This window comes from Coregonus clupeaformis, chromosome 1 (assembly GCF_020615455.1).
Source record: "Coregonus clupeaformis isolate EN_2021a chromosome 1, ASM2061545v1, whole genome shotgun sequence".
Taxonomy (NCBI): domain Eukaryota; kingdom Metazoa; phylum Chordata; class Actinopteri; order Salmoniformes; family Salmonidae; genus Coregonus; species Coregonus clupeaformis.
The window spans coordinates 64849698-64875327 of NC_059192.1; the positions used below are offsets into that span (position 1 = coordinate 64849698).

The 25630-nt window shown below is 46.3% G+C and overlaps 1 protein-coding gene across 6 annotated transcripts; it reads left to right on the forward strand.

Moving 5' to 3' along the window:
- The first annotated feature begins 900 nt into the window (after positions 1-900).
- On the forward strand, positions 901-25630 carry sanbr (SANT and BTB domain regulator of CSR). Of its 6 annotated transcripts, none has more exons than XM_045222316.1 (22): positions 903-1006; positions 1401-1480; positions 1850-2008; positions 2706-2895; positions 7349-7439; positions 7677-7918; positions 8176-8234; positions 10716-10876; positions 10956-11042; positions 12981-13091; positions 15199-15322; positions 15450-15602; positions 15733-15887; positions 18427-18535; positions 18996-19028; positions 19314-19413; positions 24580-24668; positions 24753-24781; positions 24862-24935; positions 25109-25197; positions 25321-25412; positions 25513-25630. In XM_045222316.1, exons 3-22 carry the CDS (start codon positions 1856-1858, stop codon positions 25547-25549), a joined length of 2178 nt encoding a protein of 725 aa, XP_045078251.1. In that variant the 5' UTR covers positions 903-1006; positions 1401-1480; positions 1850-1855; the 3' UTR covers positions 25550-25630. The 6 variants fall into 6 exon arrangements, 5 of the variants coding, with proteins under 5 accessions (XP_045078253.1, XP_045078251.1, XP_045078254.1 ...); XM_045222315.1 differs by having other exon boundaries at positions 911-1236; XM_045222318.1 differs by lacking the exon at positions 1401-1480 and having other exon boundaries at positions 901-1006.

A 25630-nucleotide genomic window follows, 5' to 3' on the forward strand; every position in this document is an offset into this window, starting at 1 on the left:
TCCACCCATTATACCATCATTGACTAGAATGGAGACGCCCTTTCTATTCATTCTATTTCTATGGATAAATTACTATGACGGTTCAGATTTGCTTCCAATGGAATGAATGACTTGGTTTTAAATCGGTGTTAATATGGTTGTAAAATGTTTGAAATTCGAAATGGTCTGACTATAACTTGGATGTTCTGTAAAATGTCCTAAATATTCAAACTGAAGTTTTGAACTTGGAATATTGAACATCCAATATCCAGATATATTAAATCAAGAAGTTTTGGCCGCGACCGGGAGACTCATGGGCGGCGCACAATTGGCCCAGCGTCGTCCAGGGTAGGGGAGGGAATGGCCGGCAGGGATGTAGCTCAGTTGATAGAGCATGGCGTTTGCAACGCCAGGGTTGTGGGTTTGATTCCCACGGGGGGCCAGTATAAAAAAATATATATATGTATTCACTAACTGTAAGTCGCTCTGGATAAGAGCGTCTGCTAAATGACTAAAATGTAAATGTTTTGTTGAAATCCATCCGTGTAAGAACTGAAATAGGCGGTCCTCATCTTGGGGTGTTTCAGTGGCATTTTCAGTCCTCACTCTCCTTGAAAAACTGTAATTATGTAAATAAAGACCATATTAGTTTGGAAATGAACATTTTCAAAAACTGAAAAGTGGCCATTGACTTTTTCTTACTAAGAAATGGAAAATGTATTATATGCTCCATCTCATGGGCAAAAATAAAATGCTAACTTAATTAACCTGTTTTAGTTTTATATCATTGGATGTTACTTGTTTTGAAAATTTAATACAATGCGTCCTTTATAACTAGGTTAAACACGTGGGGACCCATCTGCTGGATACAAAATAATTTCCCTTCATCATTTGATTTAGCCGAAAAGGGCACTTCTGTCGCTAAGCAACCCCGGGACGCGGGACCACTGCACCGGCTGCTGCACTGCGGCACCGGAAGAGCGGAATCAACGCAGCAGAATATTTGGGGACGCTGCAACGACTGGTGGTTCGTTATCTAAACGTCATTCACGGGCTTTTTCAATCCCGTATACAATGCTGATTGAATGTCTTATCTGTCCATCAAATTGTCGCCGGGATGATACTGCAGAGAAAGTGCAGTTAGTAGCTAGCAGCTAGCTAGGTAGTAGCATTAGCATTAGAAGTGGATGACGGCTGCTGTACACCGAACGTCCTATCATCCGGACTACAGAAGAATCAGGTGTCATCATTTAGTCAGTAAGATGCAAGATAACCGTACAGCCAACTAGATACTACAAGTGTTTTAGAACTATAATACAAACGTATCGTATTTAGCTTATAGTGCAGTGATGTGCACTATAGGTAGCTAGCTTGCTAGAATATGCTGCTGACAAAAATGCCATTAAATTTGCGTTGGGCAGTTCTACAGCCAAAGACAAAAGGGCATTCCAAGGGAGGAGCATCCATCCTTGTTGCAAGAAGATCATCGAAGTAGCCAAAAGTATGTGTGTACACTGTTCACAGCGTATGATATTGACAGTCAGCTTTACAATGACAGTGACAATGGTGGGACAAAGTATGAGTAGCCTATTCCAGAATGTGGGTTAGAGATGCTGTTGGATGTCAAAGCTTTCTATAAATGCTCTGGTTATTCTTATGTATCTATGTCAAGTAGACAGTCCGTTACGATTGTCGATTGTAGCAACAGCAGCTTTCTGTGAGAATGAAGTCACCCCCCCCTTTTGTATGATGGTGTCATCTCACTGAGTCTACCTTTAACAGAATAATGCTCTGATCGCTCTCACCCTTCAGATGTAATAATGTATGATAATGTCATATCAACCTTGAACTCTTTCACCCTTACCTGCAGACAGACATGAGTCGTTACTGCACCCTGAACAACAACAACGTTCCCCATGACAACAACATCCTAGTCCTGGACATGGTGCTGAGCTGTCTCTGGGGCGTTCCACAGCCCATCAACTGGGACAACGTGGCCATGCTGGTCCCTGGCTTCACACCCAAGGAGGTAAGCTCTACATGCACTACAAACTGGGACAATAAACATATTGATTGATTGAAGCTATAGTAGCTAACGGGTACAGTGCAACACCCTTTGTGGATCGCCAACCCGGGTCTCCCAGTCTGTAGGCAAGCTTGCTAACCACTGCTCCCACTAAGGAGAGATCATAAAAGGCTATTAGCCTGGTCCCAGATCTGTCTGCGTTGTCTTACGAACTCCTATGGACACTGATTGGAGTGACGATGACCATAGGAGTTGAAAAGACAGCACAAACTGATCTGGGACCAGGCTAGGTAGGTAGCCTCGAGGTAAGAGTGTTGAGCCAGTAACCGAAAGTTCGAATCCCAGAGCCGACAAGGTGAAAAATCTGTCGCTGTGCCCTTGAGCAAGGCACTTAACCCCAATTGCTCCAGGGGCGCTGGAAAATGGTGACCCTGGCCGTGACCTCACTCTCCACATCTGTCTCAGGGGGTTTGGATATGCAAGAAACACATTTCCATTGCACTTGTACAAGTGTGTAACATGATAAATATAAGCGCCCACCAATGTATTATGAGGTAAGCTATACTATAGTTTAGTTTAGTTTGGACTGGTGTTGAATGTTGTGCAGGGGTCACTGGAACCAAGATGATGTGGTCCGAGTGTTGTTGTTGTCGTGGTATAGTAGTGACATGGTTGCCATGGTTGCCATGCCTACCTTCAGTGTGCGCAGAGGTTTGAGGATCTGAAGAGCACGGGAGGGTTCCATCACGTGGACGACCAATGCAACGCGCTGACAGCAGGAGGCTCCTCCCCTGTGGACACCCTGTCCACCTACATCAAATCCACACTATTGGACACCACGGGAGACGTGGGGGAGACGCGGACCAATCAGAGCTCCATCTCAGTGACGGGTGAGGCTGACTGGTTGATGTGCTACTGCATGTGTAGCGGTAGTGGTTTGGGGAACTATGTCTGTGTGATGATGATTAAGCCTGCCTAACATAGGAGCTGCTGGGGGTAGTCCTGCCTAACATAGGAGCTGCTGGGGGTAGTCCTGCCTAACATAGGAGCTGCTGGGGGTAGTCCTGCCTAACATAGGAGCTGCTGGGGGTAGTCCTGCCTAACATAGGAGCTGCTGGGGGTAGTCCTGCCTAACAGGAGCTGCTGGGGGTAGTCCTGCCTAACATAGGAGCTGCTGGGGGTAGTCCTGCCTAACATAGGAGCTGCTGGGGGTAGTCCTGCCTAACATAGGAGCTGCTGGGGGTAGTCCTGCCTAACATAGGAGCTGCTGGGGGTAGTCCTGCCTAACATAGGAGCTGCTGGGGGTAGTCCTGCCTAACATAGGAGCTGCTGGGGGTAGTCCTGCCTAACATACAGTGAGGGGAAAAAAGTATTTGATCCCCTGCTGATTTTGTACGTTTGCCCACTGACAAAGACATGATCAGTCTATAATTTGAATGGTAGGTTTATTTGAACAATGAGAGACAGAATAACAACAAAAAAATCCAGAAAAACGCATGTCAAAATTTTTATAAATTGATTTGCAATTTAATGAGGGAAATAAGTATTTGACCCCTCTGCAAAACATGACTTAGTACTTGGTGGCAAAACCCTTGTTGGCAATCACAGAGGTCAGACGTTTCTTGTAGTTGGCCACCAGGTTTGCACACATCTCAGGAGGGATTTTGTCTCACTCCTCTTTGCAGATATTTTCCTAGTTATTAAGGTTTCGAGGCTGACGTTTGGCAACTCGAACCTTCAGCTCCCTCCACAGATTTTCTATGGGATTAAGGTCTGGAGACTGGCTAGGGCACTCCAGGACCTTAATGTGCTTCTTCTTGAGCCACTCCTTTGTTGCCTTGGCCGTGTGTTTTGGGTCATTGTCATGCTGGGATACCCATCCACGACCCATTTTCAATGCCCTGGCTGAGGGAAGGGGGTTCTCACCCAAGATTTGACGGTACATGGCCCCGTCCATCGTCCCTTTGATGCGGTGAAGTTGTCCTGTCCCCTTAGCAGAAAAACACCCTCAAAGCATAATGTTTCCACCTCCATGTTTGACGGTGGGGATGGTGTTAATAATAATAATAATAATAATATGCCATTTAGCAGACGCTTTTATCCAAAGCGACTTAGTCATGCGTGCATAATTATTATTTTTTTTTTGTGTATGGGTGGTCCCGGGGATCGAACCCACTACCTTGGCGTTACAAGCGCCGTGCTCTACCAGGGTCATAGGCAGCATTTTTTTTATTTATTTTTTATTTCACCTTTATTTAACCAGGTAAACCAGTTGAGAACAAGTTCTCATTTACAACTGCGACCTGGCCAAGATAAAGCAAAGCAGTGCGATAAAAACAACAACACAGAGTTACATATGGGGTAAAACAAAACAAAGTCAAAAATACAACAGAAATACATATATATACAGTGTGTGCAAATGTAGCAAGTTATGGAGGTAAGGCAATAAATAGGCTATAGTGCAAAATAATTACAATTCGTATTAACACTGGAATGATAGATGTGCAAGAGATAATGTGCAAATAGAGATACTGGGGTACAAATGAGCAAAATAAATAACAATATAGGGATGAGGTAGTTGGGCGGGCTAATTTCAGATGGGCTGTGTACAGGTGCAGTGATCGGTAAGGTGCTCTGACAACTGATGCTTAAAGTTAGTGAGGGAGATAAGTGTCTCCAGCTTCAGAGATTTTTGCAATTTGTTCCAGTCATTGGCAGCAGAGAACTGGAAGGAATTGCGGCCAAAGGAGGTGTTGGCTTTGGGGATGACCAGTGAGATATACCTGCTGGAGCGCAGACTACGGGTGGGTGTTGCTATGGTGACCAATGAGCTAAGATAAGGCGGGGATTTGCCTAGCAGTGATTTATAGATGGCCTGGGGCCAGTGGGTTTGGCGACGAATATGTAGTGAGGACCAGCCAACAAGAGCGTACAGGTCACAGTGGTGGGTATTATATGGGGCTTTGGAGACAAAACGGATGGCACTGTGATAGACTACATCCAATTTGCTGAGTAGAGTGTTGGAGGCTATTTTGTAAATGACATCGCCGAAGTCAAGGATCGGTAGGATAGTCAGTTTTACGAGGGCATGTTTGGCAGCATGAGTGAAGGAGGCTTTGTTGCGAAATAGGAAACCGATTCTAGATTTAACTTTGGATTGGAGATTCTTAATGTGAGTCTGGAAGGAGAGTTTACAGTCTAACCAGACACCTAGATATTTGTAGTTGTCCACATACTCTAGGTCAGACCCGTCGAGAGTAGTGATTCTAGTCGGGTGGGCGGGTGCAAGCAGCGTTCGGTTGAAGAGCATGCATTTAGTTTTACTAGTGTTTAAGAGCAGTTGGAGGCTACTGAAGGAGTGTTGTATGGCATTGAAGCTCGTTTGGAGGTTTGTTAACACAGTGCCCAATGAAGGGCCAGATGTATACAAAATGGTGTCGTCTGCGTAGAGGTGGATCTGAGAGTCACCAGCAGCAAGAGCGACGTCATTGATATACACAGAGAAAAGAGTCGGCCCAAGAATTGAACCCTGTGGCACCCCCACAGAGACTGCCATAGGTCCAGACAACAGGCCCTCCGATTTGACACATTCCTCCTCCTCCAAACACGGCGAGTTGAGTTGATGCCAAAGAGCTCAATTTTGGTCTCATCTGACCACAACACTTTCACCCAGTTCTCCTCTGAATCATTCAGATGTTCATTGGCAAACTTCAGACAGACCTGTATATGTGCTTTCTTGAGCAGGGGGACCTTGCGGGCGCTGCAGGATTTCAGGTCCTCCACGGCATAGTGTGTTACCAATTGTTTTCTTGGTGACTATGGTCCCAGCTGCCTTGAGATCATTGACAAGATCCTCCCATGTAGTTCTGGGCTAATTCCTCACCGTTCTCATGATCATTGCAACTCCACGAGGTGAGATCTTGCATGGAGCCCCAGGCCGAGGGAGATTGACAGTTATTTTGTGTTTCTTCCATTTGCGAATAATCACACCAACTGTTGTCACCTTCTCACCAAGCTGCTTGGCGATGGTCTTGTAGCCCATTCCAGCCTTGTGTAGGTCTACAATCTTGTCCCTGACATCCTTGGAGAGCTCTTTGGTCTTGGCCATGGTGGAGAGTTTGGAATCTGATTGATTGATTGCTTCTGTGGACAGGTGTCTTTTATACAGGTAACAAACTGAGATTATGAGCACTCCCTTTAAGAGTGTGCTCCTAATCTCAGCTCGTTACCTGTATAAAAGACACCTGGGAGCCAGAAATCTTTCTGATTGACAGGGCGTCAAATACTTATTTCCCTCATTAAAATGCAAATCAATTTATAACATTTTTGACATGCGTTTTTCTGGATTTTTTTGTTGTTATTCTGTCTCTCACTGTTCAAATAAACCTACCATTAAAATTAAAGACTGATCATTTCTTTGTCAGTGGGCAAACGTACAAAATCAGCAGGGGATCAAATACTCTTTTCCCTCACTGTAGGAGCTGCTGGGGGTAGTCCTGCCTAACATAGGAGCTGCTGGGGGTAGTCCTGCCTAACATAGGAGCTGCTGGGGGTAAGCCTGCCTAACATAGGAGCTGCTGGGGCGTCCCAAATGCAGTACGTTTTTTACCTGCTACACTGAACACGTAGCTTTGCCAGCGTGATCCGAGTGCGAGCTATTTTATCCTAGTGTTCTGGGCTTGAGCCGCAAGTGGAAATCTTGGAAATAGAACCAGACTTCCATTTAAATGAATAGGAGCGTCTCACACTCAGCAAAAAATCGAATCAATTGTCATTTGTCACATGCGCTGAATACAACCGGTGTACACTTTACCGTGAAATGCTTACCGACGAACCCTTTCCAGAGTAGCAGCAGTGTATGTGGAGAGTGCGTGTGTGTGGGTAGAGTCCAGTGAGTGTGCATAAAGCCAGTGTAAGAGAGTCAGTGCAAAAAAGGGTAAATGTAAATAGTCCGGGTAGCCATTTGATTAATTGTTCAGCAGTCTTATGGTTTGGGGGTAGAAGCTGTTCGGGTGCCTTTTGGTCCCAGATTTGGTGCTCCGGTACCGCTTGCCATGCGGTAGCAGAGTGAACAGTCTATGGCTCGGGTGGCTGGGGTATAGATGTCCTGGACGGCAGGGAGCTCAGCCCCAGTGATGTACTGGGCCGCCCGCACCACCCTCTGTAGCGCCTTGTGATCGAGGGCGGTGCAGTTGCCATACCAAGCGGTGACGCAGCAAGTCAAGATGCTAAAGTTCTGCGTCCAATGTAGCAGGCAGTAAGACCTGAAGACTCTTCATGTCTGAATGTCTAGGCATTAGCTCAGTGAGCTACACAGTCTTGTTTGGTGTCTCCACTCTCCAGGCCTGGCGGTGAACCCTTCAAGAGGTAGCTCGGTGGAGAAAGAGAGCAGGGACTCTGCAGAGGAGGGAGAGAAGCCCCAGGAGGGGAAAGGGTGAGTGACACACATGCTGATTTGCCTGGTCCAACTACCGTCAAACAGAAATACACTGTTAACCAGTCCAGCTCAAGTCAAGGTGATCAAAGAGTTTCATAGAGCAGGATCAATAACTTAGTCTGCTAACAAATGCTCATATGTACTATGATACAAAAATCAAGTTATCTCGCTGTCTCTGTCTCTGTGTGTGTGTCTGCTTGCCTGTCTGCCTGTCTGTATCTCTCCCCCATGCAGGCCCAATATGGTGATCCACGTGTGTGACGAGTCTAAGAACCTGAAGCAGGACTTCATGTGTCCCCGTGACCTTCTGATCAACGAGATGCGTTACTTTGCTGAGTACCTCTCTGTTGACCCCCAGCGCTGGGAGGAGGTGGACATCTCTGTGCACTGTGACGTACAGATCTTCGACTGGCTCATGAACTACGTCAAGAGGCACAAAATGGCCGTTGATGGCAACAATGACAAACCCAAGCTCGGTAAAGCATTTAATATATGCTCTCGCACCATACGACTGTACTGTAGCTACATACACTGATGCCTGTACAGTACTAAATCATTCACTTACCTGGGCGTGTCAAATGATAACCATGGAGACGGCATTGCTGTGATTTGGTCACTAATAGTGGTGTGCTTGTTGGTTGGCCTGGCAGTGTGTTTGGTCGGTATGTGGTGTTTGTTGGTTGTGTGGTAACATTGGTTGGTTATGTGGTGTTTGTTGGTTGTGTGGTTACAGAGCCCAGCAATGTGATCTCAATCCTCATCTCCTCCGAGTTCTTGAAGATGGACATGTTAGTAAGTGTTGTAATGGCGTGAGCTGGGTTGCTATGCCGGTTGCAATGTACTGTACGTGAATTGTTTTCGGGGGGCCCTGGTTTTCTGTTGTAGCTGAAGAACAAACGCAAAGTGGCTGAACTGAAAATATTTTGGACAGATTTTGGCGAGGAGTGAAACCTCTCGCTTCGCCTCTTCCTCTCTGCTGCAGTACATGAACCAGTACATGAACCAGTACATGAACCAGTACATGAACCAGCAAGCTTTTGTTGGTCGTTGAGTAAAATAGCCCTCAAGAAAAAAAACGGAAAACCAATCAGCTAGTTAGGCGAAGAGGCTTCACTCTTCACTTTAGTCCAAAACAGAAAACGAGGGGCCTTTCGAACTGTTAACTTCCTGTTGCATGGTTGCCATTAGAGGTGTTTTTAGAATTGTAACATGTTACTTTTATTGCAAGTAGGTGACATATGACCTCCCAAGGCATTGAACAAACTCAATAACCTGTTTATGTTGACCTCTCATAGGTGGAGGAGTGTATTCTGTACTGTCACATGTTGACCTCTCATACAGTGGGGAGAACAAGTATTTGATACACTGCCGATTTTGCAGGTTTTCCTACTTACAAAGCATGTAGAGGTCTGTAATGTTTTATCATAGGTACACTTCAACTGTGAGAGACGGAATCTAAAACAAAAATCCAGAAAATCACATTGTATGATTTTTAAGTAATTCATTTGCATTTTATTGCATGACATAAGTATTTCATACATCAGAAAAGCAGAACTTAATATTTGGTACAGAAACCTTTGTTTGCAATTACAGAGATCATACGTTTCCTGTAGGTCTTGACCAGGTTTGCACACACTGCAGCAGGGATTTTGGCCCACTCCTCCATACAGACCTTCTCCAGATCCTTCAGGTTTCGGGGGCTGTCGCTGGGCAATACGGACTTTCAGCTCCCCTCCAAAGATTTTCTATTGGGTTCAGGTCTGGAGACTGGCTAGGCCACTCCAGGACCTTGAGATGCTTCTTACGGAGCCACTCCTTAGTTGCCCTGGCTGTGTGTTTCGGGTCGTTGTCATGCTGGAAGACCCAGCCACAACCCATCTTCAATGCTCTTACTGAGGGAAGGAGGTTATTGGCCAAGATCTCGCGATACATGGCCCCATCCATCCTCCCCTCAATACGGTGCAGTCGTCCTGTCCCCTTTGCAGAAAAGCATCCCCAAAGAATGATGTTTCCACCTCCATGCTTCACGGTTGGGATGGTGTTCTTGGGGTTGTACTCATCCTTCTTCTTCCTCCAAACACGGCGAGTGGAATTTAGACCAAAAATCTCTATTTTTGTCTCATCAGACCACATGACCTTCTCCCATTCCTCCTCTGGATCATCCAGATGGTCATTGGCAAACTTCAGACGGGCCTGGACATGCGCTGGCTTGAGCAGGGGGACCTTGCGTGCGCTGCAGGATTTTAATCCATGACGGCGTAGTGTGTTACTAATGGTTTTCTTTGAGACTGTGGTCCCAGCTCTCTTCAGGTCATTGACCAGGTCCTGCCGTGTAGTTCTGGGCTGATCCCTCACCTTCCTCATGATCATTGATGCCCCACGAGGTGAGATCTTGCATGGAGCCCCAGACCGAGGGTGATTGACCGTCATCTTGAACTTCTTCCATTTTCTAATAATTGCGCCAACAGTTGTTGCCTTCTCACCAAGCTGCTTGCCTATTGTCTTGTAGCCCATCCCAGCCTTGTGCAGGTCTACAATTTTATCCCTGATGTCCTTACACAGCTCTCTGGTCTTGACAATTGTGGAGAGGTTGGAGTCTGTTTGATTGAGTGTGTGGACAGGTGTCTTTTATACAGGTAACGAGTTCAAACAGGTGCAGTTAATACAGGTAATGAGTGGAGAACAGGAGGGCTTCTTAAAGAAAAACTAACAGGTCTGTGAGAGCCGGAATTCTTACTGGTTGGTAGGTGATCAAATACTTATGTCATGCAATAAAATGCAAATTAATTACTTAAAAATCATACAATGTGATTTTCTGGATTTTTGTTTTAGATTCCGTCTCTCACAGTTGAAGTGTACCTATGATAAAAATTACAGACCTCTACATGCTTTGTAAGTAGGAAAACCTGCAAAATCGGCAGTGTATCAAATACTTGTTCAGTACTGTCACATGTTGACCTCTCATAGGTGGAGGAGTGTATTCAGTACTGTCACATGTTGACCTCTCATAGGTGGAGGAGTGTATTCAGTACTGTCACATGTTGACCTCTCATAGGTGGAGGAGTGTATTCAGTACTGTCACATGTTGACCTCTCATAGGTGGAGGAGTATTCAGTACTATCACATGTTGACCTCTCATAGGTGGAGGAGTGTATTCAGTACTGTCACATGTTGACCTCTCATAGATGAAGGAGTGTATTCAGTACTGTCACATGTTGACCTCTCATAGGTGGAGGAGTGTATTCAGTACTGTCACATGTTGACCTCTCATAGGTGGAGGAGTGTATTCAGTACTGTCACAAGCACATGAGTGCCATCGTGGCCACACCCTGCAACATGAACTGCATCAACAGTAACCTGGCAGCGCACATCGCTGACCTCTTCAGCCACAACGAGGCAGACGACGTCATGGACAGAAAAGACAAGTTCAAAAGGTAGGCCTAGAGATTTTGGCAGGCCTGGTAGACCGATCATTCTGCTACTGCCAACACCTTTGATTTCTCCCTTTCTCAGTAAGTTATTCCAGAAGAAGATTGAGTGTCTCTTCGATCCTGACTATAAGAACCAGGACTCCCCAGGCAACGCATCAACTCTGTACAGGTGTGTGGCAGCTCTGGGGTGCATTGGTCTGTCTGTCATTGGTCTTATTCATTTGTGCACACAACAGAAAACATTTTGCAACAGAAAAATGAAAATGAGCATTTCTTACTGGACAGTGTCGTGACGTGACTTTGCATTAATGTGATTACTGTTATTTATCAAATAAATTAACTATGTTTAATTGTTACTTGATTAAATTAATCATGTAACAATTAACTCATTAGGAAGTTGGGGCACCACGGAAGAAGTTGTTTAACGAGTTACCGTTTCCCGAATTAAACTCTTAGAAGATATATATATATATATATATGTGTATATGTGTTATATATCGATAACAGTCACTTATTAAATCATGACCTCATCAGTCTCATTCTGAATATCGCATAATCCTTGAACCTACAAGAACCCTAACCTTATTGATGAATCAGCAATACACAAATTGGCTTAATTATTAATTTACTAACTAACTCAATAATAACACAGAATACATAAACACACACACATACACACGGTATAGATTATTGATTACTAACGTAATACAATGAAAACAGGTCCCTAGTGGACTGGACTAACAATAGCATGACTGCTTGGTTAGGGGAAGGAGGGGTCAAGTGAAAGGGAGAGACAGAGATTCAATTTATCGTTGTTACATTTGGAAACACGCTCACAGTAATCATAATACTTAGCACCCTAAACACCGCTCATTCGGATAAGAAATGCAATGCGTATATTTACACGTAGCTGTCCTTGATCGTCGTCTCTCTGTTGACCCACTTTCTCAAAAAACGTTTTGAGTGTTTCATCCCACTTCGGTGAGACTCGGCTTGTCTTCGAATGGAGTGTCTGAGATGGGATTGTCCTTCCCAACTCGTGTCTTCAGTGAAAGTTCTAGATAACTTTACATGCCAGCTGCAGACTGATATGATACGGTCTAGTGAGTTTCTTCTTCTTCTTGTGTAGAGATTGAGAGTTTCAGAGTTTCTCACCATTTCAAACGTGTGGACTAACGTCTCACGTTTTCTGGTCTTAGAGTGCACATCAGCTGGTCCTGTAGATGTTCAACCATTTGTAACGTGAGCTTGCGCTTCACGTCGGCTGGTCTTTCTGGTCTAACCATTTTAAAGCCGTGTAGCCACAGCTCCACGCTTCCTGGTCTCTGATTCACAGTTTCTAACCTTTCTAAACGAGCAGTCGCCACTCTCACGTTTTCTGGTCTTATGTTAATTTGTCTTTCAAGCCCTCTGGGTAAAAGGGGCGTTCCTACTTGCTGACACAATCTCCGATGGCACTTGGGGTGTGGCTAGTCCCTGTGCATAGTTTATATGAAAAACTATTATCTCATTAAAGACTAAAATCACATTCCTATCTTCACCAAAGTACTCTCATACTTAATCATATATTTTATACAACATTTAGATGTAAACTTGACAGATAAAGGGGGTATCCTTCTTAAGTTACAGTATTTGGTTCATACAGTTTTTAATAACATCACCAAATAATAAACAATATGACATGATTATTCTTTAGACCCCCACTGACCATTCCAAACATTCGGATGTTAGGATTATTGTTCCAGTGTTTACTTTTTGGACGTTTATAGTTTTGGCGGCAAAAGTCTCTGGAACAAAGAAAATCTCATTCTTCCCATACTAGAGACCAAAAGGAGTCATTTTCTGCAAACTATTTATGACCGGCTGTTAAGTGATAAAACCGTCCCAACTCCTCCCTCCGTCTCCTCTCCTGTGGGAGAGAGGGGGGGTCTGGCTATCTGTCAGCCATTTGCCAAGCTGATCTGGCACCTTTGATCCTCACCAAGGAGAGAGTCATGACACTAGGTAGATCCCTACCTGTTTCAGTCTGTTTTCTTCTGTTTGTGCCCAATGAATACGACTCATGTTAACCTCTCCTAACCACCGAACTGCAACTTGTCTTTCCCAGGTGTGCTCTGTGCCTGAAGCTGCTGACCAAGGACACAGAGAGGAAGATCTCCTGCATCCCAGGGAAGATCAACATCGACCCTCGAGGAGACATCACCTACACTCACAGCAGGTCCTGTACCACCCAGTTACACCAAGCATTGGTTGTGGGTTCGATTCCCTCTGTGGCCACCCATACGTAAAATGTATGCACGCATGACTGTAAAGGGTCTATCAGAGTACCAAACATGGACTGGTAAGAATGTTCTAGAATATTGCACCGTTGGGTTTCATACTTTTCAAATTCTCAGCGCAGCTCAAGCAATTTCTCTAACTGTCAACACATTCAAATGAATAGAGGACGTGTACCGGAAAGTCGTTGGTTGGGAATTGTGGGGAGATACGCGTTCGGGCTGTGCGTGCCCCGCGGATGGTGGTCTCAGACCTGCGTAGCTATGTTACATTGGGATGCCGGACCAACGTCTCTCAGCGTCTGTGGACTGTGATTTACGGTTAAGTCGCTTTGGATAAAAAAGTCTGCTATATGGAATATATTATTATTATTATATTACTTATTTCTGCTCTATCAAGAGACATCTTCACTGTTATCCTATGGATGTTTATAGTGATAAATGCTAAAGAAACCATGTCATTATTAGGTAAATATATTATAGCTACAATTTACCATGTCATTTCAAAGTATATCCCAGGTAGAAAGGGTACTTAGCAATAAAGCACAGTAAAGCCTGAATATCCGTCTCCAAGGGCCAGTAAGTAGCCTTGGCTTGTACGAGCCGGAACGGCTCATAGGAGCAGGAGCCTATCTCCTGTTTCTGTAGCGAGGCAGCGTGATGTACCAGTACACCCCCTGGACAGGACACTAGTCTATCTCTGGGCCTTACCCCCAATTTATCTCCTTAATGCTGAGTGCCAAGCAGAACAACCAACCTTCCAATCTCAGGGCCTTACCCCCAATCTATCTCCTTAATGCTGAGTGCCAAGCAGAACTCCCAACCTTCCAATCTCAGGGCCTTACCCCCAATCTATCTCCTTAATGCTGAGTGCCAAGCAGAACTCCCAACCTTCCAATCTCAGGGTGGACATTCTAACCATAAGGCCAGTGAGTTGGTTCCAAGGACCAGGCTGGACAAAATTGTTTAGTGGCGGAACAGCTTCAAGAAACATGAACAGAATAAAGGACAGTCATTTCTATGACTACCACTGGTCTGTAGGCAGAAGAGATGGGAGGTCCATGATTACATGTTCTATGACTACCACTGGTCTGTAGACAGAAGAGATGGGAGGTCCATGATTACATGTTCTATGACTACCACTGGTCTGTAGGCAGAAGAGATGGGAGGTCCATGATTACATGTTCTATAACTACCTCTGGTCTGTAGGCAGAAGAGATGGGAGGTCCATGATTACATGTTCTATGACTACCACTGGTCTGTAGACAGAAGAGATGGGAGGTCCATGATTACATGTTCTATAACTACCTCTGGTCTGTAGACAGAAGAGATGGGAGGTCCATGATTACATGTTCTATGACTACCACTGGTCTGTAGGCAGAAGAGATGGGAGGTCCATGATTACATGTTCTATGACTACCTCTGGTCTGTAGACAGAAGAGATGGGAGGTCCATGATTACATGTTCTATGACTACCACTGGTCTGTAGACAGAAGAGATGGGAGGTCCATGATTACATGTTCTATAACTACCTCTGGTCTGTAGACAGAAGAGATGGGAGGTCCATGATTACATGTTCTATGACTACCACTGGTCTGTAGACAGAAGAGATGGGAGGTCCATGATTACATGTTCTATGACTACCACTGGTCTGTAGACAGAAGAGATGGGAGGTCCATGATTACATGTTCTATGACTACCACTGGTCTGTAGGCAGAAGAGATGGGAGGTCCATGATTACATGTTCTATGACTACCACTGGTCTGTAGACAGAAGAGATGGGAGGTCCATGATTACATGTTCTATGACTACCACTGGTCTGTAGGCAGAAGAGATGGGAGGTCCATGATTACATGTTCTATGACTACCACTGGTCTGTAGGCAGAAGAGATGGGAGGTCCATGATTACATGTTCTATGACTACCACTGGTCTGTAGGCAGAAGAGATGGGAGGTCCATGATTACATGTTCTATGACTACCTCTGGTCTGTAGGCAGAAGAGATGGGAGGTCCATGATTACATGTTCTATGACTACCTCTGGTCTGTAGGCAGAAGAGATGGGAGGTCCATGATTACATGACAGGGCTGTATGAGGAGCTGAAGTCCTGGGTGCTGGTCTACTGGAGGATCTGGGGTACCGTCAACCACCTCACCTGCTCCCACTGCCAACAGGTAGGTAGGGGAGGGGGGGGGTTTGCGTGTGTGTTTTGTGCGTGCATACTCCAGACAGGCCCTAGTAACATTGTGTAATGACAATGCATTCAGAATGATTGTTTGTCAAAACCGTGTGTGTGTCCAGGCGTTTGTGTGTGCAGAGCTGTCCCACTGTCGGTATCACCCAGAGGGTGTGTTGTACCCGGGCATGGGGGCAGAGCAGGGCTGGCACGGGACGGGCATCTACCCCTGCTGCAACCAGAGGACGCTACGCTTTGACCCCACCGGCATGCCCAAGGTAGGAATACACACTCACTCACTCACACTTGGAGTTGTGAGGTGACCATGTTTTGAATAGTTTACACATTTAACACACTTCACACTTGAATCTTGTCAAAACCGTGTGTGTGTGTGTCTGTGTGTCTCAGGGCTGTAAGATGCGGGACCACATAGTGAATGTGTCAGACAGTGGAGACTGTACTGGGGACCACCAGGTAAACTCAGCCCAGACCAGACTACTCAACGACCTGCTACTACACAGAGAGACAGTGTGTGTACCCAGCACCCCCCCTCCAGAGACAGGGTAAGAGACAGTGTTGTACCCAGCACCCCCCCTCCAGAGACAGGGTAAGAGACAGTGTTGTACCCAGCACCCCCTTCCAGAGACAGGGTAAGAGACAGTGTTGTACCCAGCACCCCCCCTCCAGAGACAGGGTAAGAGACAGTGTTGTACCCAGCACCCCCCTCCAGAGACAGGGTAAGAGACAGTGTTGTACCCAGCACACCCCTCCAGAGACAGGGTAAGAGACAGTGTGTGTACCCAGCACACCCCTCCAGAGACAGGGTAAGAGACAGTGTTGTACCCAGCACACCCCCTCCAGAGACAGGGTAAGAGACAGTGTTGTACCCAGCACCCCCCCTCCAGAGACAGGGTAAGAGACAGTGTGTGTACCCAGCACACCCCCTCCAGAGACAGGGTAAGAGACAGTGTTGTACCCAGCACACCCCCTCCAGAGACAGGGTAAGAGACAGTGTTGTACCCAGCACACCCCCTCCAGAGACAGGGTAAGAGACAGTGTTGTACCCAGCACACCCCCTCCAGAGACAGGGTAAGAGACAGTGTGTGTACCCAGCACACCCCCTCCAGAGACAGGGTAAGAGACAGTGTGTGTACCCAGAACACCCCCTCCAGAGACAGGGTAAGAGACAGTGTGTGTACCCAGCACCCCCCCTCCAGAGACAGGGTAAGAGACAGTGTTGTACCCAGCACACCCCCTCCAGAGACAGGGTAAGAGACAGTGTTGTACCCAGCACACCCCCTCCAGAGACAGGGTAAGAGACAGTGTTGTACCCAGTACACCCCCTCCAGAGACAGGGTAAGAGACAGTGTTGTACCCAGCACACCCCCTCCAGAGACAGGGTAAGAGACAGTGTTGTACCCAGAACACCCCCTCCAGAGACAGGGTAAGAGACAGTGTTGTACCCAGCACCCCCTCCAGAGACAGGGTAAGAGACAGTGTTGTACCCAGCACACCCCCTCCAGAGACAGGGTAAGAGACAGTGTTGTACCCAGCACCCCCCCTCCAGAGACAGGGTAAGAGACAGTGTGTGTACCCAGAACACCCCCTCCATAGACAGGGTAAGAGACAGTGTTGTACCCAGCACACCCCCTCCAGAGACAGGGTAAGAGACAGTGTTGTACCCAGAACACCCCCTCCAGAGACAGGGTAAGAGACAGTGTGTGTACCCAGCACCCCCCCTCCAGAGACAGGGTAAGAGACATTGTGTGTACCCAGCACACCCCCCCAGAGACAGGGTAAGAGACAGTGTGTGTACCCAGAACACCCCCTCCAGAGACAGGGTAAGAGACAGTGTTGTACCCAGCACACCCCCTCCAGAGACAGGGTAAGAGACAGTGTTGTACCCAGCACACCCCCTCCAGAGACAGGGTAAGAGACAGTGTTGTACCCAGCACACCCCCTCCAGAGACAGGGTAAGAGACAGTGTGTGTACCCAGCACACCCCCTCCAGAGACAGGGTAAGAGACAGTGTTGTACCCAGCACACCCCCTCCAGAGACCGGGTAAGAGACAGTGTTGTACCCAGCACACCCCCTCCAGAGACCGGGTAAGAGACAGTGTTGTACCCAGCACACCCCTCCAGAGACAGGGTAAGAGACAGTGTTGTACCCAGCACACCCCCTCCAGAGACAGGGTAAGAGACAGTGTTGTACCCAGCACCCCCCTCCAGAGACAGGGTAAGAGACAGTGTTGTACCCAGCACACCCCCTCCAGAGACAGGGTAAGAGACAGTGTTGTACCCAGCACACCCCCTCCAGAGACAGGGTAAGAGACAGTGTTGTACCCAGCACACCCCTCCAGAGACAGGGTAAGAGACAGTGTTGTACCCAGCACACCCCCTCCAGAGACAGGGTAAGAGACAGTGTGTGTACCCAGCACCCCCCCTCCAGAGACAGGGTAAGAGACAGTGTTGTACCCAGCACACCCCCTCCAGAGACAGGGTAAGAGACAGTGTTGTACCCAGCACCCCCCTCCAGAGACAGGGTAAGAGACAGTGTTGTACCCAGCACACCCCCTCCAGAGACAGGGTAAGAGACAGTGTGTGTACCCAGCACACCCCCTCCAGAGACCGGGTAAGAGACAGTGTTGTACCCAGCACACCGCCTCCAGAGACAGGGTAAGAGACAGTGTGTGTACCCAGCACACCCCCTCCAGAGACAGGGTAAGAGACAGTGTGTGTACCCAGCACACCCCCTCCAGAGACAGGGTAAGAGACAGTGTTGTACCCAGAACACCCCCTCCAGAGACAGGGTAAGAGACAGTGTGTGTACCCAGTACACCCCCTCCAGAGACAGGGTAAGAGACAGTGTTGTACCCAGCACACCCCCTCCAGAGACAGGGTAAGAGACAGTGTTGTACCCAGAACACCCCCTCCAGAGACAGGGTAAGAGACAGTGTGTGTACCCAGCACACCCCCTCCAGAGACAGGGTAAGAGACAGTGTGTGTGTGTGTGCGTGCGTGGTGTGTTTTTGTGTCTTATGATAGGTTTTGCGTTTAATGGTACTCCCCTGTTCTCTCTCTCTCTCTGTGTCTGTGTGCCAGGCCTGTAGAGTCTCCCTCCAGTGGTTCGGAGAGGGGGGAGCGGGTACTGGACTGTGACATCCTGGTAGAGCCGGGGCTTCTGGGACTTCAGAGAGTAGAGGGCACCACCGTGAGTCTACAACTATTTATTTATTAATCCAGGCAAATTCATGTTCACAACTAGAATGAAAAGTTTAAAGAAATGTTAGTGTGCTTGCTCAAACTTGTTATTTACAATGACAACCAGACATCATTGATATACCTACCTGGCTACACATTTGTCTACTAGCTACATACTACATTAAATCTGATTTTAAACCTAACCTTAACCACACTGCTAACCCTAATGCATAATCAATCCTAACCTTATATTAATTTGGTTAAAATTAATTTTTACGATCTAGCCAATTTTGACCTTGCTGCTGGCCCATCTTCAGAAATCACTCGGTTCTGCCTACAGGGCAAGATTCATGACAATAAACGTTGACTTGCGCTTGATTTGTGGAGTCATCGATAGGCCTATAGTCTGATTCAACCTATTTCAAACAGATAGACTATAGGCCTAGCTAACTCAACCTATTTCTTTGCAGTTTTCCCTGTTGAAAAACTGGAGCCGGCAACTGGTATGATCAACTTCTATTGTTTCCAGATGTAATTGTGCTGCAGTGTGTGTGTGTCCGTGTCTGTATTGGTGTGTTTGTGTGTGTATGAGGTGACATGTTACAGTAGTGACACAGGATACCTTATTACCAACTGAACCAGCTGAAGCCTGAGGGCCAGTCTGTTCGCGCTGTCATTCCAACTCCTCATGCTTAGTTAATGAGCAACGGTGTAAGGTTAGACCCCAAACAGATCTGGGACCAGGCTATCTAAGCCCTGACATGCCCTCCTTTGATCCCCTGTGTCAGAGGCAGCAGACGCTGCTGTCTGAGGATGAGGAGTATACCACGGGGTCAGAGGTCACTGAGGACGAGGTGGGGGATGAAGAGGAGGCCACCAAGAAACAAGGTAGAGTAATTAGGCTCTCTGATTGGTTTATACTCTAATTGAAAAACGTTATGGCTGAGAGGGATGAGGCAAAGGGAATAGCAAATGAGTCTGACAACACAGCAGACTGGCAAACATACAGGCAACTGAGAAATCACACAACTAAACTAAACAAAAAGAAGAATCAACTATACTATGGAACAGAGATAAATGATATAAAGAATGATAGTAAAAAGCTCTGCAGTATTTTAAATGAAATTCTAGGCGAAAAAGCTAACTCTGCTCCATCTGTCATTGAGGCAGATGGCTTGTTCATTTAAAAAACGTTGATATTGCCAACCACTTTAATAGCTTTTTTATTGACAAGATTAGCAAATTTAGGCATGACATTCAAACAACAAACGCTGAGCCTTCATACATAATGGACCAAATAATGAAAGACGAGCACTGTAGTTTTGAGTTACACAAAGGGTGGGTGTGGAAGAGGTGAAAAAATGGTTGCTATCTATAAATAAGGACAAACCACCTGGTACCGACAACCTGGATGGTAAATTGCGGAGGTTGGTGGCGGAATACATTGTTACTCCTGTTGGCCACATCTTCAATTTAAGCCTAGAAGACGGTGTGTGCCCTCAGACATGGAGGGAGGCAAAGGTCATTCCGCTGCCCAAGTATAGCAGAGCACCCTTTAATGGTTCAAACAGCCGACCAATCAGCATGTTACAAGTGCTTAGCAAACTCTGAAAAGTTATTTTACAGAAAACTAATAAACAACAGACTTTCAGCACGCTTATAGGGAAGGGTACTCAACATGCTTGGCACTGACACAAATGACTGATGATTGGCTGAAAGAAATTGATACTAAGAAGATTGTGGAAGATGCTCTGTTAGACTTTAGTGCAGCTTTGGATGTCGTTGGTCATAACCTATTGCTGAAAAAAACTTAGGTGTTATGGATTTGCATTCTCTGCCTTATTATGGATTGAGAGTTACCTACAGTTGAAGTCGGAAGTTTACGTACACTTAGGTTAGAGTCATTAAAAATCATTTTTCAACCACTCCACACATTTCTTGTTAACAAACTATAGTTTTGGCAAGTCGGTTAGGACATCTACTTTGTGCATGACACAAGTAATTTTTTCCTTATAATTCACTATATCACAATTCCAGTGGGTCAGAAGTTTACATACACTAAGTTGACTGTGCCTTTAAACAGCTTGGAAAATTCCAGAAAATGATGTCATAGCCTATCAGAAGGTTCTAAAGCCAATTGACATCATTTGAGTCAATTGGAGGTGTACCTGTGGATGTATTTCAAGGCCTACCTTCAAACTCAGTGCCTCTTTGCTTGACATCATGGGAAAATCAAAAGAAATCAGCCAAGACCTCAGAAAAGAAATTGTAGACCTCCACAAGTCTGGTTCATCCTTGGGAGCAATTTCCAAAGCCTGAAGGTACCACGTTCATCTGTACAAACAATAGTACGCAAGTATAAACACCATGGAACCACGCAGCCATCATACCGCTCAGGAAGGAGACGCGTTCTGTCTCCTAGAGATGAACGTACTTTGGTGTGAAAAGTGCAAATCAATCCCAGAACAACAGCAAAGGACCTTGTGAAGATGCTGGAGGAAACAAGTACAAAAGTATCTATATCCACAGTAAAACGAGACCTATATCGACATAACCTGAAAGGCCGCTCTGCAAGAAAGAAGCCACTGCTCCAAAACCGCCATAGAAAAGCCAGACTATGGTTTGCAACTGCACATGGGGACAAAGATCATACTTTTTGGAGAAATGTCCTCTGGTCTGATGAAACAAAAATAGAACTGTTTGGCCATAATGACCATCGTTATGTTTGAAGGAAAAAGGGGGCAGCTTGCAAGCCGAAGAACACCATCCCAACCATGAAGCACGGGGGTGGCAGCATCATGCTGTGGGGGTGCTTTGCTGCAGGAGGGACTGGTGCACTTCACAAAATAGATGAGGAAGGAAACTTATGTGGATATATTGAAGCAACATTTCAAGACATCAGTCAGGAAGTTAAAGCTTGGTCGCAAATGGGTCTTCCAAATGGACAATGACCCCAAACATACTTCCAAAGTTGTGGCAAAATGGCTTAAGGACAACAAAGTCAAGATATTGGAGTGGCCATCACAAAGCCCTGACCTCCAATCCTATAGAAAATGTGTGGGCAGAACTGAAAAAGCGTGTACGAGCAAGGAGGCCTACAAACCTGACTCAGTAGAGCTACAGTTAGTTTTAGAATGGGTAACAAGCAATAGGCTGGAGCTAAATATCAAAAAAATGAAAAGCATCATTTTTGGGATAAATCACTTGCTCAATGCTAAACCTAATTTAGATCTATTATTGAATAATGTGGCGATTGAGCAAGTTAAGGAGACTAAACTGCTGGGTGTCACCCTAGCAAGCTGTCATCAAAACATATAGACTCAATGGTTGCTAAAATAGGAAGAGGTCTGTCAATGATATGGCGTTGCTCAATCAATCAATCAATTTTATTTTATATAGCCCTTCATACATCAGCTAATATCTCGAAGTGCTGTACAGAAACCCAGCCTAAAACCCCAAACAGCTAGTAATGCAGGTGTAGAAGCACGGTGGCTAGGAAAAACTCCCTAGAAAGGCCAAAACCTAGGAAGAAACCTAGAGAGGAACCAGGCTATGAGGGGTGGCCAGTCCTCTTCTGGCTGTGCCGGGTGGAGATTATAACAGAACCATGCCAAGATGTTCAAAAATGTTCATAAGTGACAAGCATGGTCAAATAATAATCAGGAATAAATCTCAGTTGGCTTTTCATAGCCGATCATTAAGAGTTGAAAACAGCAGGTCTGGGACAGGTAGGGGTTCCATAACCGCAGGCAGAACAGTTGAAACTGGAATAGCAGCAAGGCCAGGCGGACTGGGGACAGCAAGGAGTCACCACGGCCGGTAGTCCCGACGTATGGTCCTAGGGCTCAGGTCTCTCAGTTGGCTTTTCATAGCCGATCATTAAGAGTTGAAAACAGCAGGTCTGGGACAGGTAGGGGTTTCGTAACCGCAGGCAGAACAGTTGAAACTGGAATAGCAGCAAGGCCAGGCGGACTGGGGACAGCAAGGTGTCAGCATGCCCGGTAGTCCTGACGTATGGTCCTAGGGCTCAGGTTCTCAGAGAGAAAGAGAGAACGAGAGAATTAGAGAGAGCATACTTAAATTCACACAGGACACTGGATAAGACAGGAGAAGTACTCCAGGTATAACCAACTGACCCCAGCCCCCCGACACATAAACTACTGCAGCATAAATACTGGAGGCTGAGACAGGAGCGGTCCGGAGACACTGTGGCCCCATCCGAAGAAACCCCCGGACAGGGCCAAACAGGAAGGATATAACCCCACCCACTCTGCCAAAGCACAGCCCCCGCACCACTAGAGGGATATCCTCAACCACCAACTTACAATCCTGAGACAAGGCCGAGTATAGCCCACAAAGGTCTCCACCACAGCACAAACCAAGGGGGGGGCGCCAACCCGGACAGGAAGATCACGTCAGTAACTCAACCCACTCAAGTGACGCACCCCTCCTAGGGACGGCATGAAAGAGCACCAGCAAGCCAGTGACTCAGCCCCTGTAACAGGGTTAGAGGCAGAGAACCCCAGTGGAGAGAGGGGAACCGGCCTGGCAGAGACAGCAAGGGCTGTTCGTTGCTCCAGAGCCTTTCCGTTCACCTTCACACTCCTGGGCCAGACTACACTCAATCATATGACCTACTGAAGAGATAAGTCTTCAGTAAAGACTTAAAGGTTGAGACCGAGTCTGCGTCTCTCACATGGGTAGGCAGACTGTTCCATAAAAATGGAGATCTATAGGAGAAAGCCCTGCCTCCCGCTGTTTGCTTAGAAATTCTAGGGACAATTAGGAGGCCTGCGTCTTGTGACCGTAGCGTACGTATTGGTATGTACGGCAGGACCAACTCGGAAAGATAGGTAGGAGCAAGCCCATGTAACGCTTTATAGGTTAACAGTAAAACCTTGAAATCAGCCCTTGCCTTAACAGGAAGCCAGTGTAGGGAAGCTAGCACTGGAGTAATATGATCAAATTTCTTGGTTCTAGTCAGGATTCTAGCAGCCGTATTTAGCACTAACTGAAGTTTATTTAGTGCTTTATCCGGGTAGCCGGAAAACATCTGTCGGTTGCTCTGCCTTCTTGACATCTGTCGACCAGAAAGGTCCTTTAGGCCCTAGTTTTGGTATTGATGTGTTGAAGGTACCGAACTGTCTGTTCAAGCAGTTGGCACACAGTTCGGACACTTGTCGGTACAACACAGGACATGCCACCAGAGGTCTCTTCACAGTCCCCACGTCTAGGACAGAGGCTGGGAAACACACAGTATTAAATAGAGCCATGACTACATGGAAATCTATGCCACCCCAGGTAACTCAAGCTAGCAATAAAACCAGATTCAAAAAGCAGATAAAAAAAAAACACCTTACTGCACAAAGGGGACTGTGAAGAGACACAGCCATTTTATTTATCTTGTATTGTAATTTGCACTGTATTATACCTAGATATTGTGTGTATGTACTGATATGTGGGCTATGTGTGGCGTTGTAAATGTATGTATTTCAGTCCTTGACTAATAATGTTCTGTACTATGTATTATGTCATGTTCCGTGTGGACCCCAGGAAGAGTAGCTGATGCTTTTACAGGGCTAATGGGGATGCTAATAAAATACCAAACAGGCTTTCAAACAAGGTAGAGTAGGGGACAATCTCAATTGCGTTTCCTTGATTCCTCGTGTCCTCTCTCCTCGCCTTCTTCTGAAAACCGATTGGATGAGAAGGTCAGAGGGGAGGGACCTCTGACCTCATCTAATGGGTTTTGAGAAGGTGGTGAGGAAAGAGATTCTCCCTATGTCAGAAGACCACACTGTATGTTATGATGAATCACCACTGTGTTTATTGAAATAAATAAATGAATATATCTAAATGAAGAAGTAAGGTGTAGCGCACTACAGCCAGCAGATGGCAGTACCTTATTGGTGCATGGGCTGCTCATTGTGAAATTGAATTGGGGTTTGTATACATTTTGAAATCTGCCTGCAGCTATGAGCTATCAGTTGTAATTGAATCATGAACTGCTTATGGATGTAACAACATATGGGTTTTCTATGTGTTCATTGTTAGCTGCTAAGAAGGCCAAGAAGTCGAGCAAACCTCTGAAGAGGCAGATGTCCTCACCCAGTTTCCACCGCAAAGAGAAAGTAGTGGAGAAAGTGAGTCTACTTCTCTCGTTTCTACCTGAGACTTAAATAATTGCAATTTTCGTACTTTTCCAAATTCTGTTGGTTTCTTTACAGACACCTTCGAGGGACAACACTCCATTCAGGTGAGGTCAACTTCATCAACTACATGCTTCTTCATCTATTTCACCATTGTATCTATGTTTTAAATAGTTTGTGTTTCCAGAGTAAGTGCCCAGAAGAGTAAATGGGACAGCTCTCGCTCCATGCGCTACAACCAAGATGCCCAAAGAGAGGAAGGTAACACAGGCCTCCGTTAACTTTGTGTGTGTGTTACGATAGTTATGTGCATTATAATTGTCCTCTCTCTCTCGCTCTCTCTCTCTCTTCCTCTCCCTCCCTCTTCCTCTCTCTCTCTCCCTCCCTCCCTCCCTCCCTCCCTCCCTCCCTCCCTCCCTCCCTCCGTCCCCCAGACCAGCGGCGTATGGTGGAGATCATTGGCCATCTGACTAAGATGAGGTTTGGAGAGCAGGACCAGAGCAAGTCCAAGGACACTAAAGAGGTGTGTAGTAGTGAGTTGATTACACCTTTATTTTTAGTAGGGGATAAAACACTAGAAAGTTGAAACATGAAACTTTCTTCATTTACATTGTGTGGTTGTCACTGGTGATTGTGGTTGTTCCAGCGTGCAGCAGGGATCTACTCCAGGCTAGAGGCCCAGTTCAAGTCCTCCTCCCAGGCCAGCGGACGACAGAGTGGTCCTGAGAAAACCCTCAGGTACACACACACACACACAGGCACATTGTCTCCCCCTACCCTCCTATGTCTGTCTCCCCCTTTTCTGAATTAGTTGTCCCCCCTTTCTGTCTTCTTTTAGAGTGAAGCCGCGCTTCAGTCAAGCTCGGCCCACATAGATGTTGGAAAGAGGAGATGAAGGAAGAAGAGGAGGAAGTGAGAGGATGAAGAGAGAGGAGGAAGAAGAGAGGGGGAGAGAG